The 19,700-nt window shown below is 40.2% G+C and overlaps 1 protein-coding gene across 2 annotated transcripts in view; it reads right to left on the reverse strand.

Moving 5' to 3' along the window:
* FREM1 (FRAS1 related extracellular matrix 1) overlaps positions 1 to 19,700 on the reverse strand; it is a 103,772-nt gene that overhangs the window by 37,746 nt on the left and 46,326 nt on the right. The window contains exons 18-25 of one of the 2 annotated variants that reach the window (XM_074953412.1): positions 18,999 to 19,184; positions 16,131 to 16,327; positions 14,693 to 14,918; positions 12,457 to 12,601; positions 9,443 to 9,584; positions 7,569 to 7,764; positions 6,638 to 6,902; positions 74 to 488 (exon numbers count right to left, since the gene is read on the reverse strand). In XM_074953412.1, the coding sequence (XP_074809513.1) occupies positions 74 to 488; positions 6,638 to 6,902; positions 7,569 to 7,764; positions 9,443 to 9,584; positions 12,457 to 12,601; positions 14,693 to 14,918; positions 16,131 to 16,327; positions 18,999 to 19,184 (1,772 nt within the window). Of the gene's footprint in view, positions 1 to 73; positions 542 to 6,637; positions 6,903 to 7,568; positions 7,765 to 9,442; positions 9,585 to 12,456; positions 12,602 to 14,692; positions 14,919 to 16,130; positions 16,328 to 18,998; positions 19,185 to 19,700 lie in introns of those variants that run through there. The other variant, XM_074953413.1, reaches the window with a different exon arrangement.

The raw sequence follows: 19,700 nt of genomic DNA on the forward strand, positions 1-19,700 counted from the left end.
GTATTTTTATACCTATTAATTAACCTTATTATTTTATTCATCTTTTTAAAACAGGCAGGTTGGCCATACTTACCTGAATGGTGAATGCCACAGGCTCCATTTGCACCTTCCCATCTATGATGAAGCCTTCATTAGTCCTATCTGTTGCAACAAAGGTAAATCTGTCAATCTGGGAAGCCCCTCCTCCATGTCTATATGCCATGTCCATGTTGTCCACATCTTGTTGGGTGAAATTGTGATGCAGCAGCACTGCCCCACGGTAGCACAGATGGCCATATTGAGGGAGCTGTGCCAAGAGGAAAGTAAGGTTCTTTGAGGAAGTGTCAGGATCTGAAAGCTGCAGGACATCAGGAGAAAGGAGTGCCATAGTGCCTTCCACTAATCTTAACCCCTTGTTCCTAGACACTATGGGCAAAGCTTGGTCCACTGTCTCCAGCGTGATCTCGAACGTTCCATGTTTAGTCTTCAGTCCGTTGCTGATGATAAATCTGGCAAAGAGAGGCAAGGCAGCCTTCAGCATGTGTTCTTGATTCACCATCTACTGAAATGAAATGATAATACACACCTTTACTAAAGGATTTGCCTCACGGTGACTCTGAAACATACATCAAAAACTGGATCTCTGACAGTATCCTGTTTTTCTTTTGACTCAAACCCAGACCAAACTGGGGATAGTCATACAACTTAGGGTATCAAGTATCCGTGTTAGTCTGGATCTGTAAAAGCGGCAAAGAGTCCTGTGGCACAGGACTCTTTGCAACTTAGGGAATGTCTACCCTGCAATTTTTCTGTGAATGAACTACACACAATGCTGATGAAAGGTTCTCACTTGCCAAAGTCTTCATTCAGTTACTTTTGTCATTACCTAACTGGCAAAGGCCTTCTCCTTAGTTAGCCAGCTCAGCCCTCAAGTGGCTGGAGAGCCTAGTGGTATGGCTCTTACCCAGAGGTCCTGAGTTCAAATCCCAGAGGATAGCAATGTGCACTAAGGACTACACTATCCATCTAAGTGGAAAGATTTGCTTTGCAAAGAGCTGTTCTCTGTGGTGATATATTTCCCTTATTCTCACTGCACCCCCGAAAATATACTGCACTTTGTGTGCATGTGTTATCATGCTCACAAGTGTAAATTAACATGGGAAAGTACAACTGATATTTCAGACATAATTACAGGTGCATAGCTAGCCCCTTTTTTCTCTCATGACTGAACTGCCATTTTACATAAGCCAAATAAGGAATAGTCGACATTTTGATCATTTGTTTTGTCTTGATCTGGAGGTTGAGAGGCTTGTAAACTGAACTCAGAGAACTATTAAAAGAACCAAAAGCTCAGAACTAGGATTGCTGTGGTTTACCTTGTTTATAAATGACCTTCATAGGTCATGGAAATGGCTTGCAGTATTATACAGGCTGTGCAACTAAAACCCTTCACTGCCTATGCCAATGCCCGATGATTAGGGGCTGACCAACTTGTAAGCAGGCACTATGCCATCAGACAGATGGGAACATATATAGGCAGGCCAGAGACTATATAGGAGTTAGAAGTATGTTTACTGAGGGCAGAATTCCCAGCAGGGAATATAGAGGCAGCTGTCTGTACTGACCTGAAGTTACTGTGCCCATGGTAAAGGGGATGTACTATTGCTAATTTAGCTGGATCTGATATACCGCTGGAATAATAATATCAAATGATAAGTACAAAACAGTTTTCATGGTCACGCAAGACCATTTTTTGGCCTTATAGAGACAGGACAAGTACAGCTGAGGGGTGCAAATTGACATAGCCACCTTTTTGGAGGGTCTCTCTGAAAGGTCCCCTGGGAAATCTCTGAAACCAATATTTAATAAAAAAAGATTTAGGAAGAACAGTTGATGTGTATGAAAAATTAGTCCAGAATCTTCTACAGGACACTGGACAGGTTCTGTGACCATCTTAGACATATAAATAAGGCTCAAAATTATAATGCAGATGTAACTTGATCTGGCAGATAATGAAGCAGGCTGTGTCCAAGAAGTAGTTATTTCTATACTTTCCTATTTCTACACTTCAGTTTTTTGTTTATTTCAGGTTTACTGCTGCTCTGTCTTTCCCCTAGGAATGAAAAGCAGCCAACATTCTCATCAGTCTGATGAAATTTGGGGGACGACTTCAGGTTTAGTTAGGAGGACATGTCGCATGGTTTGATTTCACCATTACCAAGGTTTTATGCTTTCTGAAGTTCCATGGCAATAGAGTTGGATGCAGAACCTGCCATCTGTCATGGCATTTAAAAGATAAAAATGGAATCATAAATAGAGCCAGCTCATTACAAAATCGAGCCAGCGTGTCAAAATGGAGGACATTAGCATGTTCTTTTAGCATCCTGCTGCCAGCATCTGATGTCAGGTTGCTAATCATTTGAAGTCATCTGTCCAAACAAGCATTGCCAAATCTTTCTTCCAGGCCAGAAGCACCAAACAATACAGGGAAATTTATTACTGAAAAAATTACTATAGCGGAAGGTAAAAATCTGATCATTTAACCCTCCCAACTCCATATAACTACTCTTACCATTCCTTGTTTAAAAAAAATAATCTACTGCAGTATTTATATCCCTATACACAACCAAGTTCTTTGCCAAATTATAACAGAAAGGAACATAAATTACAGTGATTCAAACTGACATATTTATTAAAAAACCACAATCTTACTTCTATTTAACCAACCGCTCTAATTTGGATCTACTCCACTGGTCCAGACAGAAAACTTAGAGCTTGTCTACAGCATTACATCAGTTTAATTGAAGATGTCATTTTAAACTGATTTACTTAAGCCAGTGCAAAAGGCTGTGTGGACACTTATTTCAGTTGAAACTGGATCTATTTCAGTTCAGCTTAAGTTAATTAAGAGCAGGTTTGAGCTAAACTGAAAAGCCACTCAAACTGAAATAAGTGGGTCCACATAGAGGTTTGCACCCGTCTAACTTAAACTGTGCAAGTTTGTATTCTACAGAAAACCATACTGCTTCATGACTATCACAAAGCTTCATAAAGCCAAGGAAGTTAAAAAATGCTCAGTAACTGGTATTCTCTGTTATGGAAATAAGTGATCATAAGAACAGCTCTCACAGCTAGAGCTAATTGAAAATCAGAATTTCCACCTCATACGAAATTCAAACATTTCAATGTTTGCTTTTGTTTCAAATTGGGACAAAAGGTCAAAATATCTTTTTTTTTTTTTTTGTAGAATGAAAAGTTCAGATAATTTTGATTCAGAAATGTCTAAACATTTCATTTCAGCTTGTTCAGTGTTGAATTGTGTCTGCCACAGTGCCATATGGGACTTGTAGTTTGGATGCCTCATGGCCTCATTCTCTTCTTTGGGCCAAGCTTTACAGGATGATTGCAAGATATACTGCAATCATAAAAGTCCCATGAGGCATTATAGCAATTTAGCCATACAAGGGAATGATGAATCATGGGTGATGTAGTCCAACCTGGGAGCACTAGCCCATACAGGAGAATTGGGACATGAAAGCATCTAAACTACAACTCCCATGAGGTACCGTGGCAGCTCAGGCAAATTAATATAGAACTGACTCAAAACTAAATGTTTCTGTTTGGTTCAACGAACTACAATATTTTGATGTGGGTAACCCAAAGTGAAATACTTAATTTGATTTTCCCCAAAGGAAAATCAACGAATGTTGGCAAAATTGAAAATTTCCTGTGGAAAATGTGGATATTGTGAAATCCCATTTTCTGTTAAAAAAAAAAATTAAAAAATCCAAACATTTTGATGGACAATTCTCAGCCAGCTCTACTCAAAGTTTATTACTATTTCTTGCGGAACATTATCTGCATTTTAATCAACTTAATACCCCCCACCATCCCCAAAAGGTTGTGTGCAATAGTGAACCTCCCTCTAGTTGCACGCTTCTTTTCTATGGCCCATTGGGGTAAATTATGAACACCATCAGGAACTCTGTTCTTCCAGACACTTTGCTTCCAGAAAGTACCAGTCTGTGCTGGCTTGTGTGGCTGGTTCAGGACCTGAACGCAGATCCTCCATGTGACAGTGCATTTGGTTGTCACTAGAGTGCCAAGCTGACTCTGAAGGTGACAAACTTTTGTCTGCAAATTCTGTTGTATTTATTTCCTTGTCTTGTGGAACTAGAATAGATTAATGCTCATCTGCGTGTGAAAGAATCACTATAGAATTCAAAAAGCTTGTGGTAGAATTAATGTCACTTACTGAAGATTAAAAAAAATCTATTGTATTGAAATAAGAAACACAGCACAAGAGGGCAGGGCACAATCTATATGTATCAAGGAATACATTACTAATGGTCACATACACTACTCTTCCACCATATAACACTGTTGACAACAAGAAGGTTAAGGCAGAAGTTAGTTAAATGCTTAAACTGCAAGACACAGTCACTCAATCTGCTCCAAAGAATGGCTGTAGCAAGAGGCATGAAAGAACTATCTAAGTCTAGATCAAGAAATCTGAACCCAAATTCTCAGTGTGGACAATGATTTGGTGGGAGCACTGACTCTAGTATGAAAGAAATTGGGTGTGATGCCATGAGATTGAGCACCTTATGCTAAAAGTGACACAATTAGAGCTGGTGTCCTAAAAAATAATATACTAATGAGCCAGATCCTCAACTGTAGCTCTACTGAAATCAGTGGAGTTATGCTACCAGCTGAGGAGCTAGGCAACTGAGAAATTTTATAAGAGAGGCACACCAACAGAATTGCATATTAGGCAAAGTGAGGCATCCTTGTTTCTTAGGGAGATAAGAGTACTAAGAAAGAATAAATGATGTATGCTGTTGCTGTATAAATCAGCTAAATGTTTGATATAAGTCCTGAGAGATTTTGAGGTGGTATACCATACCAATAAGGAGGAGTTGGAATATAAAAGACAGACAAAGGCAAATTTACAGTTTGATAAGTTTGAACCTACCCACCTGGGTTATTATTACATTGGTCCATGGAAGCAAATCATCCTTAATTTTGGCAAAAATTCAGGGAGAGTTTACACTGATATGAGGCTTCAAATTGATAGATTAAACAGGCACCAAGGTATTTAAATTAGTTTATGACTACTTAGAAAAGAGAGCTGTGTCAGAGTATGTAATTTGGCTACCTTATTAGTATATTTATTTATTAAAGTTGGTTTTGTAACAAGAGAGATAATCAATAACAACTCAGACAGAGTGATCTTATGGATTGAACCACCTATCTTAAAGCCATAGATAAAAAGCTGATGGATAGCCCGAGCTGAAGGTTCCCATCTAGAATAAACAAAAGAAGAATGGGGGAACCAATGGGAAACCTTAGAGAAAACATGGTTCAGCATGCAACCTCCAGAAAATATGAACCATTAGAAAACTTTAGTTGAGGGAAATGAATGTAATGAATATGATGCTCTAAACATTCTATCTTAGGGATTTTTATAGAACCTGCCTTCTCTGAGGCAAATCTGCTACACATAGAGAGGGGGCAAGATTGCAGGGACTGGGTGGGAGGGGCAGGAGATATCCCTTGTGTAAAGCTCACCTTCCTGGCAGTTCCCAGTTTGCCCGTGAGGGCGGTGGGGGAAAGGAGATGGGATTGCCAGAGATGGGGCTCTACTTTAATTCAGATTCTTGTATCTTTGCCACTCCACAACTCCTACTACCATGTGCCCTTTACAGGAGAGACAATGTGGGATGTAGGAGAGGAGATTCTTTTACCCCACACAGTTCCCCAGCAATCAAGCCAGCCATTTAGTCTAGGTGCTTTGCTAAAAATTTGCCCTTTAAATAAAACTTCCACTCAACACAGTCAAAAGACTTTTCTGTTCCAAGTGAAATAGGAAGATCTGGGAATTCCACGGGTCTTAGCAAACTGTATGACACTGAACACCATGCACTTTCAGCTTTTGCCTAGCATTAACATCTGGTCTGGGTACAGTAAGGATGGACTTCCAATCCACAAAACAGCACTTTGGAAATTAGCAAGAATCTCAATACCTCAATATAAAAGGGATACAAGTCTGCATCACCTGCAGTCCTGGGGATCTTTGCCCTTGTCAGTGATAAGAGATTGTATGGCTTCAGATCGAGTGTGGTGTGGAAAATTGAAAGATAAATTAAATAATTAACCTACCTTTTTAGGAGGGAATATAAAGAACGTATAGTTGAAAAAACACATGGTTCTGAAGGATTTCAGGTATTACAAGAAATGTGCATCCCCGCTCTGAAGAATTGATTCCTTACTGAAGGAAATATTCCTTACTGAAGAATTTAATACTAAGACCAGTGGTACAATTAACAAGGAAAACTTTATAGTTTAAGGTGAAATTCCAAAAGGGATGTTACTGAGGCCCACTCTCCTGACTTAGTTGTTATCAGCCATGTATATTTGCATGTTAAACAATATTTGAACCATTATAGGCAGAAGAATATAGCCAATGCTCTTATTTCATGGTTTTAAAGGATGAGTAGTGATCACATAGTGTCAGTCAAGGCTAAATCCAAGATAGAGGTAATACCTCTTGTCTTATAACCATTAGCTATTTACTACCAGCACCATCACTACCACCTTTCCATCAGTTTTGTTATTAGCCAAAGTAACAAACAAGAAGGAATTCTTCAAAGCTTACCTGAACAGATCTCGGGGAACAGCTGCCTTGCTATTGTGGACATAGCAGACTGCTTGACCTGCTACATCCATTTGGCTGAAACTTGTAATAGGGACTCCAGGATAGCTGACATACTCTATCTGTCCATACTGAGGTGGGGAGGTTATCACATAGAGGAGCTCTTCTGGTTTGTCAGTTCCATCAATTGCAAGGAGAACATCAGTTGTCAAGAAACCTCTGTCCCCCTTAGATACAGTAAGTGGCCTTACGAAAACAGCAATGTCCCCTGCAAGATACATGATACCCAGCTAAAAGTGTCATATTGACATCTGTATTTCTCTCTTACCTATTGTTTCTACCTAATGTAGGTAGATGAATTCATGGTTTTAAATAGTGATTGTGTAGTGTCACATTTGTCAAGGATAAATCCACAATAAAGGTTACATCTTTTGTAATACAAATCTAATGATGGAAGTAAGCCCTCATGGTTATAGCACAGAATTGGGAGGCAGGAGTCCTGAACCATACTCCCAGCTTTGCTGTTTTTATTACATGCTTTGGAGAAATTACTTACCGTTTTTCTGTGCCTTGGTTTACCCATGTACAAAATGAGTATAATACCCACTTTACCGAGATATTGTCAGTTTAGTCTATATTTATAAAGCACTTTGAAGTCCTATGAGGTGAAGGATAAAGTATTAATTTAGTGTACAACCTTTTGAAATCTTAGGAAGCCTTCTTTACAAATAATTTTAAAAGACCCTATCCCACACTGAGTTCCATGCAGGCAGTCATGCTACTGCGGGCCTGGAGCCCCACTGAAGATAATTGGACCCTGCTCATTAAAGGGTTAAGGCCTAAGAGTGGATCATAAATGGCAATTTAATTTTATTCAGATTGTCCTGGTATAAGAATTAGTCATGGTAGAATGCAAAATTACCCAGATCTTTACCTTTTTCCATATCCTTGATAGTTATGTAGAAGTCCAGTGGTGGGGATTTGTTGTCCCCATCCCAGAGATGAAATGTGAAGCTGTCTTGGTTCCTGGACCCCATAGCTCCTGTATGCACATATCTCACAAGGTTCATATCTATTTCCTCCTGAGTGCACTTCATTTCAGTTTGGAGCGTCACCCAGTCCCTACCTACCTAGAAAGAATAAAAATCTGTCAGAAACCTAACATTATCCATAAGTTTTCCCAAGTTAATTTTGCTCAAATAATAGATATTGTTCAGTTATTTACACCCTTGCCAATGACAGCCTATCTATATTCCCCTTTCACACTTTGGACCTCCTTCCTAATGGGAGGTTTCAGGGGCAGTACCCGGCAGGAGCTTTGTAGTCAAGCAGCCAGAAGAGCTGGTGGAAAAGTGGATGCTAAGAACCTAACAGAGCTCACTGCTAGTAAGTGTTTCCTCATATTCAGCCTACATTTTCCATTTCTTAATTTCATGTCATTACTCCTAGTTCTGCTCAGGCCCAAAGCCAACCAGGCATAAGTGAGGAGCCTGTGGGGAGTTAGAGAGACACAGGGAGAATTAGGGAGTCATGGGGTCCTTCCCTGGAAAAATTTGAAGTGTCAGGTGCAATATCCTGCATTTCAGAAGATTTCAAGGTATTTAACAACAAATATGCTAGATCAACCAAAATCTGAATATGTGTTATTGAGCAGGAGTTGTGTACCAGCATAACATGCTGCTGCTGGAGAAAATAATGTTAAAATACCAATAGGCACAACACACCAAAACCATGGGCTTCAAACACACTCATATATTTCTTGTTAGACACACACACAAACCTATATAAAATATTAGGAGAAGCCAGAATCTACCTAGCAGCTTATTTCCCTCCCTGATGTATGGGGCATGAGGCTCCCATTTCCAACACCGTCATTCCAGAACCAAGCCCCACTTGTCTCACAGAATCATGCTACCTGGAACACAATGGCCAATTTTCTACATAACAAGTTAAAAAGAAAAGGTTAGTACATCTGCCTTGCTTTTTGTTCTGATTGCTCATCTTTGGTCAATAATTTTCTTCTCTCCTGTTTCTATTCCTATTTTTTCAGTGTCTCTTTCTTTCTCATTAACACTTATTCTCTGACCTTCCCTTTCTCTTTCTCCACCTATCTACTTTCTTCCTCTCTCACTGATAGGTTCTCTCCTGCACCACTGGGGAGTGTCTCATTTGTGGGGTCTCCTTCCACTCTCTTCCTGGTCCCTGAAATATCTGCCCATCCTCTGTCCCTGGGGTTGTTCTTTCCCCCATTTGGTCTAGCTCTTCTCTCTCCTCTTCCTCCCATTGGGTTTCTTCCCCTCTAGGATCTCCACCATCATCCCATGAAGATCCTGCCTAGGGTGACCAGATGAAATGGACAAAATATTGGGACACATGGGGGAAGGAAAAAAAAGAAAAGAAAAAAAACCCGCCAGAGCCGAGTTGCCAAAACAAAAAAAAAACAAAAACAAAACAAAAAAACGCCCGAGCCACCAAAGCCGCAATATCAGGACAAATGGCGTCCCGACCGTGCATCAGTCGGGACACGGGACAAAGAACTAAAAATCGGAACAGTCCCGATTTTATCGGGATGTCTGGTCACCCTAATTCTGCCATGGTTTTAACCTCCCTTTCACCCCATCTGAAACTCCCACCTCTAGTATCAAAACCTCTGTATCTTGCATGGTTCAGCTACACAAGTCAGTTCGCCATAGCAGTGTATTCCAAAACATGAAAGACATTCAGGATAAAAGGAGAATCGGCTTCTTTTTGTTCTAACAAGAGAGAGTTGTTTGCTTGCTTGCTTTTTGTTAAAGCACAAAGACTAACCTTGAGCTGAAGCTGCCCATTTTCTGGAATTCTTTCAAATAAATAGTAAATTCTCTCCCTGGGGGTGTCTTTATCTTCAGCTGACAGAACAGCACTAGAAATTATTCGGGTTTCACCCATGTTCACCACTATCTCATCCTTCCTGAAAAAAGAAAAGCCTCATGCACTGATATGAAAACAGAAAAGTAACCTTTCCAACAAGTGATACTACTGCCAGGAATCGTATTACTCAGAAGCTGACAGGAATAATAACTGCAGAATGACTAAAGAAGAACACATAGATCTGCAAAACAGCAAGCAGAGATGACTGATTTCTCATAACCGTGAAAAGCAATACCAACAAAACAGATCTGAAGCAACTTTGGATCTAACAACAGGAATCAATTCTGTCTGCCTCCCTCCATAGTCATTATCTGGGTTACCTTAAAGGGGCAATATGAACAAGGTGGCCATACCAATAGGTGCGCCATTGACCTTTTAGGGGACTTAATTAATTGGCTGTTCAATCATTGCCTGGCTGAGTCCCGAAAAAGAGCTTGTACAAGGAACAGAGGCCCATTCTGCTGGTTGCGTATGATTACCTCCTCAGACATTTCATTAGCCCTCCAGGATCAAATCACTGTAAGGTTTTGCTTATGGCCTTTTGCTCATTGGTGTCTGTGGCTGCCATTGCACAACAAAAAACAGAGTCAGATAGGATGGACGTCCCAAAATGGTTTTAAATTCCCCCAGAGACTTACTCCAGCCTAATTCTCAGTCTCTCTTTCTCTCTCTCTCTGTTTCCCTCCCTTCAGCTAGTACCTGCCTCTTAGCAGCTCTCTATCCACATAATTTTACTATTGTTATTATTTATTACTTGTATACCAGTAACACTAACTATGTACTAGACACCAACCAGAGATAAGGTAAGACACAATCCCTGCCCCAAAGAGCCGACAATCTAAGAAGACAAGCAACATACAAAGGTACTAGAAGGTGGGTTAAAAAAACACAGCACTACTATAGGTACATTTAAAACAATACTGTTATCTGACCCCCAACTCTTCATCTACCTAGCCAGAATTAGTTGGCTAATTCTTTCTGGTATCAGACTAGAGGGTCTTGAAGAGGGACTTTGGGGGATGAGGGGAAATGTAGTGACTTTACATTCGGGGAAAGGTGTTCCACGCAGCAGGGCTAAGTGGAAGAAGGTGCAGAGGTGATTGTGCAGTACTCATAGTGATTCAGAGACATCAACGGCTAGATCAGGAACACCCTGTCAGTTCTTTTCAAGTCTGCATACTTTCCCAACTGCATGGCATGTGCAGGCTATTGGAGAATGGGACTAAAGTGGGGAGGAAAGGTGATCCCAAATCAAAGGGTGAGCAATATTCCCCACTGGGAATAACTAATTATAAGATCTAATCAATGCCTGTCAAGGAAGCAACACAGTTTCTGGGTTCATCTGGGCACAGGAGGTGAAATACACTTATCTGCAGTCAACTCCATACCTCACTCCAAAAAGAGAGAGTAGGGAATGGTGTACTGAACTTTATCCAAACAAGAAAAATATCAAGGGATATTTGATCAGTAATTGTGATTACATCATTTCATTTTACTAGTATGTAAACTGTACCCTGCATTCTAAGCTATGGGCACTACTCTTACTCATGTGTACTATATACCTTTTTGTGATCATGTAATTGTAAAATTAACTTTTGTATTCCGTATTTTTCTCTGTGTTCATGAAGTTACACATTCTTAAAATCTATTCCTCTGCATTTAGCAAGGAGTTCTAGCAGTTTAGGAAATATTGTTTCCAATAACCATCATCAGTTAAAGAATGAAACTTTTCACAGAGGGATCATAAGAAGATAAGAATGGCCATACTGGGTCAGACCAAAGGTCCATCTAACCCAGTATCCCAGAGGGAATGAACAGAACAGGTAATCATCAAGTGATCCATTCCCTGTAGCCCATTCCAAGCTTCTGGCAAACAGAGGCTAGGGACACCATCCCTTCCCATCCTGGCTAATAGCCACTGATGGACCTATCCTCCATGAACTTATCTAGTTCTTTTGTGAACCCTGTTATAGTCTTGGCCTTCACAACATCCTCTGGAAAAGAGTTAGACAGGTTGACTGTGCATTGTGTGAAGAAAATATTTCCTTTTGTTTGTTAAACTTGATGCCTATTAAAACATGTCAGTGGAAAGTTTTCCTCACTCTCCTAGTCAAATTAAAAACAGATCATATTTGCTTTAAATGCAACTGCAGTAGTTTACTTCTAAAAGATCAGGAGTCAGAGTGAAACATCAGTCTTGTGTGTTCCTCCATATGGCATCATCCTGAGTTTAATTCGTTTGTAAATCACAGTTTTGATGAGAGGGGAGGAAATTAACTTATCCCTTGACTGGAAGATGAATTATGATTGAGAGAGAATATTTTTAGAAAACAAAATCTACTATGAATGTTCAGAGCTTACTCCGTAACTCTGTAGAGCCTTTTAGTGACATGGGGTGATCTCAGATGATCGGGAATGGGTTCTTTCTCAATCCCCAAATCCTACGCTATTTTCACAGTGTTAGCTGATATATACAATAGCCACATAACACCAATGGCCAGGAGAAAGAGATAGCTGGATAGCTAAAGTCAATCACACTGTATGTATTGGCCAGCAGAGGGAGTACAAAGATCAGAGTTGCTTTTCAATAAATATTTTAACTAAGGTCTGACAGACAAATGGAATATGTGCCTACATATAGATTACAACAGCTGTTTATTATGAAATAAAAAACCAACATGAAAAGAAACTTTGTGATTTAGGCATATTTTTGTTATCAACTGTGATCTTTATCGAGAACGCTCTTGTTAAACAGACCTATGGTGGTAGATGCAGGAACATCTTTGTTGGCATTAGTCTATGGCTATTTATGGCAGAATAGTCCTATTAATCACTATTTTGCTGTTTTGATCACTGTTGAATCATTTCATCTGAACACATCCCACAATTTGGAATAGGAACATGTGGCTTACTTGCTCAGCATTGGTTTCTCATCATTAACTGGGATGACCTTTACCAGAATGGTTCTGAGGACTTTATGTTTCCCATCTGACAGCTGGAGTGTAAAACCATCAGTGAGGTTTTCAGAGTCATCATGCATGTACACCAGCCTCATTCCTGGGGAGAGGGGGGAAAAAAGAGAGAAAATAAAACCTGTCTCCTTCAAAATCTCTTTCATGACATGTCCCTCTGCCTCCATCATCCTCCCCCTCTCCCCAACCCACCATGTCTTCTGGTCACAGCCAGTTTGTTTCAGCTAGCAGAGGACAAGCCATGTAAGCAGCAGCTGTTCATTAATCCATCAGTACACCAGCAACTCGAAGAGAGCAGCATGACCTGTTAAAAGAACGAAACTCCTTTCCAAACTATCTTTGTTCTGAAAAGGTAAAAATTTTCCATCCAGTCCCATCCACCCCAATTTAAAACTTCTACTTGACTGGGGGATAAGATGGTCAGATATCACTCCTCTGTGTCTTAACTGATCCTTAGAGAGGGCTTACCCATCTTTAGGGAGGAAGACTGGTGGTGTAATTGAGACAGTGGATGCGGGATTCAGGAGATCTGGCTTCAGTTCCTGGCTATGACACAGACTTTCTGTGTGACCTTGGGCAAGTTATTTAATCTCTCTGTACCTCAGTTCCCAATCTGAAAAAGCACGATAACATACTTCCTTTCTCCGACCCTTTATCTGTCTTGTCCACTTAGGGATTATCATGTTTGTACAGTGCCTAGCACAATGGAGACTTGATCACAGTTGCACCTCTAGGTGCTACCGTAATGCAAATGAATGATAACCAAACCCCACATGTGAATACTCAAACGTTGGAGAAGTAATTTAAAAATTAAATGATTTGGGCTATTTCCTCTCTAATTGGAAGAATGAAGAAATAAGCATAATGGATAGAGTAAATATATTTATGTCATTATCACTGCAATAGGTCCAACTTCCATAAAGTTTTTTTTACACTGCTGTAAAAATATTGTTTTAAAAATAATAAAATGTCCTCATATTTTCTTGTAGAAAATGAGACCTAGAATTTTTGTCATTTTTTGTACTTCAGTCTCATTTAGGATCATCAAAAGGATCGCAAGGATTTAAATGAGCAAAATGTATCTAGTGCATTTAAAAAGCAAAACAAAACTGGACTCCATTAAGTTACGTGTTAAATCCAGATTTGTTTTCCCTATACCATGTCCATTTCACATGTTGGTCCATGATTTAACCCGTGCACAGCTGTCCATTCCTCAGTGGCTAACACTCAAGAGCTAGTTGTGCTAGTCAAATGTTTGAATGGATGTACTAGGGGAACTGGCCTAGGACCTTGACATTTGCTAGTCCACATCTGAATAACCATCCCAAAGCTAGTTCCCAGATTATCCACCAAAACAGCGCAGGCTAGGATGGCCAGCAGGTGGCTGGACAAAGGAGGATAGAGAGGTCATACTGCAGTTCTTTGCAGTGGAACTTTAGTGAAAGGGTATTGAAGTGGTCATGTCTGTAGTAGAAAGAGAGAGAGGAAGGGTCACTCAACTGAGATGGGGTCAATATGCATGACCAGGAAAGACTGAGGAAAGTAGGATGAGTACATTATATTTTTGTGTCTACTTTTTGTGGAAGGAGATCAGATACAATGGTGACATTATAAAAACAGAGGGAAAATATATTTGTCCTCAGTGCTCTGAGGCCCAAATTCTGATCTGAGTTACATAGGTGTAAATGTATTGAAATCGTATTAATTACTTCATTGTTCTCCAGAATATCAGTGTAGACGAACAGGTTTCAGTTAGCTGGTCATGGTTAACAATAGAGCCCCATCTCCTACCTCTACCCTGTAGAGCAATTTTCTAGCCATGACTACATAGTGGCATTTAAAAGTGTTAATTAAAACATACTGGCTAGCACATTTTAGACCACTCCTTTTCCCATGCAGATGATTTCCACTAAGGGTTAGAATACTGTATTATTGTCCTCACAGGAAACTTGGGGTGTAGGCTTCCCAGGATGAACTTCTTGAGGGATTCCCAAGGGATTAAATATGTTGAAGTCAGAAAATGCCACTCAGATTTAATTTGCTATTCTTAAATTTTCCTATGAAACTATAGCTAGGCCAGGTGAATAAGCGATGAATGTTTCTTACAAGGCCACTTTGTCTGGTATGAATTTTTAAAGGAACAAAAGGACTGATGCAAAAGAAATGCTGCATTTACCATTCTTAAGAAGCTCCATGGAAAAGTCATGCACAGGACGTTCATGACTGTGATGACTGCTAATGAATCTTTTGTAACTCATAACATCATTGCCATAGACTCCATGAATGAGGAATCCATGCTGGGGTTGCTGGACAACGGTAAATCTCAAATGATCTTGCGGTACATCCAGATCAAGGACATTGATTACAGAGGGATCCAGTTCTTTCATTTGGCCCTCCTGCACCTGAGCAGCAAAACAAAACAATGCAACAATAACCATGATTTTTCTGTAGAAAGAATAGTTTCTTTTTCTTTTTTTTTTTTTTAAAGAAATGGAATCCTCTTCCCTCACAGAGAGCAGCCAGGTCCTTCCCACAAATCATCAGAGGTTCCTCTGAAACCAAAAGGAAAAAACAACCCTCCACCTCCTCAGCTAAGATTCTTTCATTGTTTAAAAGTCTGATTCTTTGAGCTCTTACTTACTTACCAGCACAGTACTTACTACTATGGGAAGCCCTATTGAAGTCAATGTGACAATGCACAGTAGTAAATGTTGTTATGCTCAGCAGTAAGTATTTGCAGGAATTTCCCCTCATAGATCAACAAAATACAAGAAACCAGCTCCCTGATTCTCCTCTCTCTCCTTTACCAAGCTGAGAATCTGGCCAGTAATGAGTAAGAAGATGCCATTTTTACATGGTCATGCTTCTGACCATAACCACTCTTACACTCATTAAGAGGCAGCTACATGGCAGATCCACACAGCTTGAAAAAATTTAATATTGTGAAACATCTCATATACCCCAATTGCACATCAATTCTGTGGGACTGATGACAGGTGAATCCTGACTCCATTGAAGTCAATGGCAACTGGGGCTGGGATTTCATCCTGTGTTTCCAGGTAACATTATTTTTGCCTCCTCCCTTTTTTTTGGTCAGCAGAAAAGAATGCAGGAAAGTTCTTTTTTTACCATGACAATTTCTTGTACCAGAATATTATAAAGGAAACTGAGAATCATGCAACTCATCAGTGAAGTGGCTATTAGCTCTGGGCATGCTGAGTTCTGGGGTCATGGAATATATTGGAGCTACATCTGTGTGTGTATATACACAAACATGTACATACCAGAGATTAGATAAATATACATAGACATTACAATAAATCAAGTCTCCTCAGGTAAGTAGTTAAGGAGGTAATTGGTGAAATTCACTGTTGTGCAGAGCACCAGCACAAGGCCTGTGCAACATTAACACCTTATTTTAATGGCTGATATGAGACTTGTGTGTTGAAAAGGCCTTATGTTTCCCTGCACAGGGCTGAATTTCACTCAGCAGACCAAAAGAAGGGGAATAAGTCTCAGAAAGATGCTAATACGTATGTTAAAAAGGAGCCACTGCTATATATTTTCTGGCATAGAAAGTCATTAGATATCTAGTATTTTGTATCGTTCCTTACAGTTATGTTCCTTGCTATGAATTCTGGGACTTCATCATTCGTTGGGTTGATCAGGACATAAAATGGGGTCTCCACTGAATGATGCTTCCCATCAGTGACATAAATCATAAACTGATCTGAAGTTGGTTCTGTCCTCATATGCCTGGACTGCACATAATTTATCTGCAAGGCTTTCAGGTGTATCAGCTGAAATGAACCTAGAGGAATTCAAAGAGATGACAAGTTAACACAATATTTATTCTGATTCCCTTTTAACAAATGCTGTAACCCATTAAACACTTGTAAATCCATGCTCATTCCAGGTACAAATCATTTGGGTTTAACATATCTTTAAGCATTCTTAATGCTGAGGAAGCAAGGGAATATGGGCCCTAAATAAACACACCAAGTTTGTCTCTACACTATGGAGACTATACGGGCATAATTACATTTGTGTAGCTACACCAGCATAATTCCACAGGAAGGATTTTTTCTCTCAGTGTGGGAACACCAGTTCCCCAAATGAAGTTAGGTTTATGTTGATGGAAGCATTCTTCTGTTGACATAGCTGTGTTTACACTGGGGGGTTAGGTCAGCATATTTATGTCAGACACCCTTGACCGACGTAGCTATGTTGCCCTAACTTTTAAATGTAGACCAAACCTAAATAGCACATCTTCCATCCTGGAGAAATGTTAATTCTCCGATCTCAAGGTGAAGTTACACCAGGAATGAACTTGACCTGTCATGTTCAATTTCTTTCAAATCCAACATTGCTCAGGAGGTTTAGAGCAAAAAGAAATGCAGACTTTTCCCAACAGAGGTAATCTCACATCACTGTGAACAGTGTCTTGCTCCTTCTTACACTGCAGTTGTAGATGTATGCCAAGAGTTACACCCCCAAACCAATCAAATCTGCTTATGATCAATCCAATTTGGGAAGTGGCTTAAGTAAATTGGACAAGGCAGGAACAGATCTACATGACAGTTTCTTAACTCGTGCAGATTTCTTTTTCATTTAGAGCCAAAGTCTGCCTTTCCCTTATATGAGGGTGTATTGGAGTGACAGAAATAAAAAGTCTCTCCTCCCACTCTTTGTGCAGCATGTATAAGGGCAGAGATGATACTCAAGATAGCACAGGAACGGTTGCTTCTCTGTTTGTCTGGGTACATAGTGCCCAAAGGGAATATGGAGGGTGGGGTGGGGAGGGGGATGGAGGAAGAGCCATGGCTACATTCCTGCCAATCACAAGCCAGCTCTGCTAGCTAGCCACACAAGGTATTTCTACATAGCCCATGAAAGTGAGCCTCCCAGCTTGGGTCGACAGACTTTGGCTAGTGGGGCTCACTCTAGCAGCATAGAGCAGTGGCTCTCAACCTTTCCAGACTACTGTACCCCTTTCAGGAGTCTGATTGCCTTGCGTACTTACCCCCAAGTTTCACCTCACTTGAAAATTACTTGCTTACAAAATCAGACATAAAAATACAAGTGTCACCGCACACGATTACTGAAAAATTGCTTACTTTCTCATTTTTACCATATTATAAATCAATTAGCATATAAATATTGTACTTACATTTTAGTGTTTAGTATATAGAGCAGTTTAAACAAATCATTGTCTGTATGAAATTTTAGTTTGTAATAACTGCACTAGTGCTTTTTATGTAGCCTGTTGTAAAACTAGGCAAACATCTTGATGAGTTGATGTACCCTCTGGAAGACCTCTGTGTACCCCCACAGGTACCCATACCCCTGGTTGAGAACCACTGATCTAGACAACGCTTTGAAGTTGTAGCTTGGACTGGAGGTTGGGCTCTGAAGCCCACCCCCCCTCCATAGGCTTCAGCAACCAAGCTGCAACTTCAACACACTGTCTAGGCATCTATTTTAGAGCACTAGCATGAGCTGCATTAGCTCAAGTCTGTTGACTCAAACTGGGAGATTTGCTGTTGCGGGCTGTGTAGATACACCCATGGGGGGAGTATATTGTATCCTGTGAAAGGATGTAGCAGGGCACATGCTTCACCTCCCCCACCCTCCCACACATCGGGGAGCTCCAGGAAGCACTCTATCTTCCTGAGACCAAATGCCTTACATGGTACTCCTTCTGGGATGCTGCAGCTCTACACCACCCCTCACTATGGAAGATGTGTGGTTTGCACAATCTAGCCCTCAATAAGTAAATGCAAGTAGATAGGGAAAGGTTTGCCTAAATAGGGACTTTGGGTGAAATTTTCAGAAGTGCCTAAATGTCTGGGGAGCACAAAAGCCACTGGAAGTCACTGGGACTTGTGCCATTCAGTCACTTAGATCCTAGTGACTAGTGATTTGGGGGTGCCCAACCTGAAACACCAGTAAGAGCCCTGACTTTCAGAAAGTGCACCACACTCGTGCACTAAAAATTAGTCTCCTTTAAAGTGTCTGAAGATGGACACCCAAAAAAACCAAACAATCGAGGCAACCAAAATCACTAGTCATTTTGAAAACATAGGCTTAGAGCCTATCTTGATGCATTCATTTTTTGCCAATAGTACTTTACTAATGAAAAACAGAAGTGTGTATGTGGAAGGAGGGAGTACAGAAGAAATGTGAAGTGGCAGTGTAGAGAAAATAGGTTAATATATTATCATTTCTAACATAGACTGCAGCTCAAATGTGTAAATCTTAAATATGCTTAATTTATCTGAGTGCCAATTCTTCATGTTCACTGGGTTACATTCTCTCTTTGAATCCCTCCCACACAGCCTCAGTACACCTGCCTTCCCAATAAAGACTAAATTAAAGCATGCACCTGCCGTGACTACACGTCAGCCTACTGCCTGGCGGTCCATTAGCCATGTATGTAACATGCACAGTATTGGTGTTCTTGCCATTGTGTCTACACATACCTATGCTTATACCAATGTTGCTCTTCTCAAACCCAGGGGAAGGTAGTATATTTTCAATGTAACCAAACTGGGGAGGAGAAACCAAAACAAACTCTAAGTCATCTGCTGGGGTGTCGGGGTCAGTAGCAAACAAATTGTTAGCGGTAATGACAGCTGAGAAACCCTCATCCACAACAAACATGGCACCTAGACAGAAATGATATGATGATGAGTATTATTTAACTCAACTTACTGGGATATTTTACTAAAGAAATTGGCACAATAGCTGATGGGAAACTGTACTACAAACAGGCTGGTACAAATGTTTTCTAATCATGGTATCAACTCCACTTTCTCACCACATAAGCAGGTGGGGGGAGGAAATCACAAAACAATTTTACTGACAAGCCATTAAGTATGGTTTATGTGCCGCTCAAGATTAGTTGTTACCTCTGTTTGTCAGAGCATTAATTGCCTGAGAGCTGTTACGAATTGCAAATAATGAACAATTTTTCATGCATCAGTGTTTAATTTCCCTGCTGGGACAATACTTCATTTCCAGAACATTGCTTGGGTGATAGGCTGCAAATTACAAAGCTACCCATACATATGTTTAAATGTTCTTTTGCAATACAGAACATATACACAATGCCTGCAGTAAATGGCATTATAAAATGACATTATAACTGAAAAGATAAGTCCATAGAAAGTGTATTTTTATGA

This window comes from Natator depressus, chromosome 5 (genome assembly GCF_965152275.1).
Source record: "Natator depressus isolate rNatDep1 chromosome 5, rNatDep2.hap1, whole genome shotgun sequence".
Taxonomy (NCBI): Eukaryota; Metazoa; Chordata; order Testudines; family Cheloniidae; genus Natator; species Natator depressus.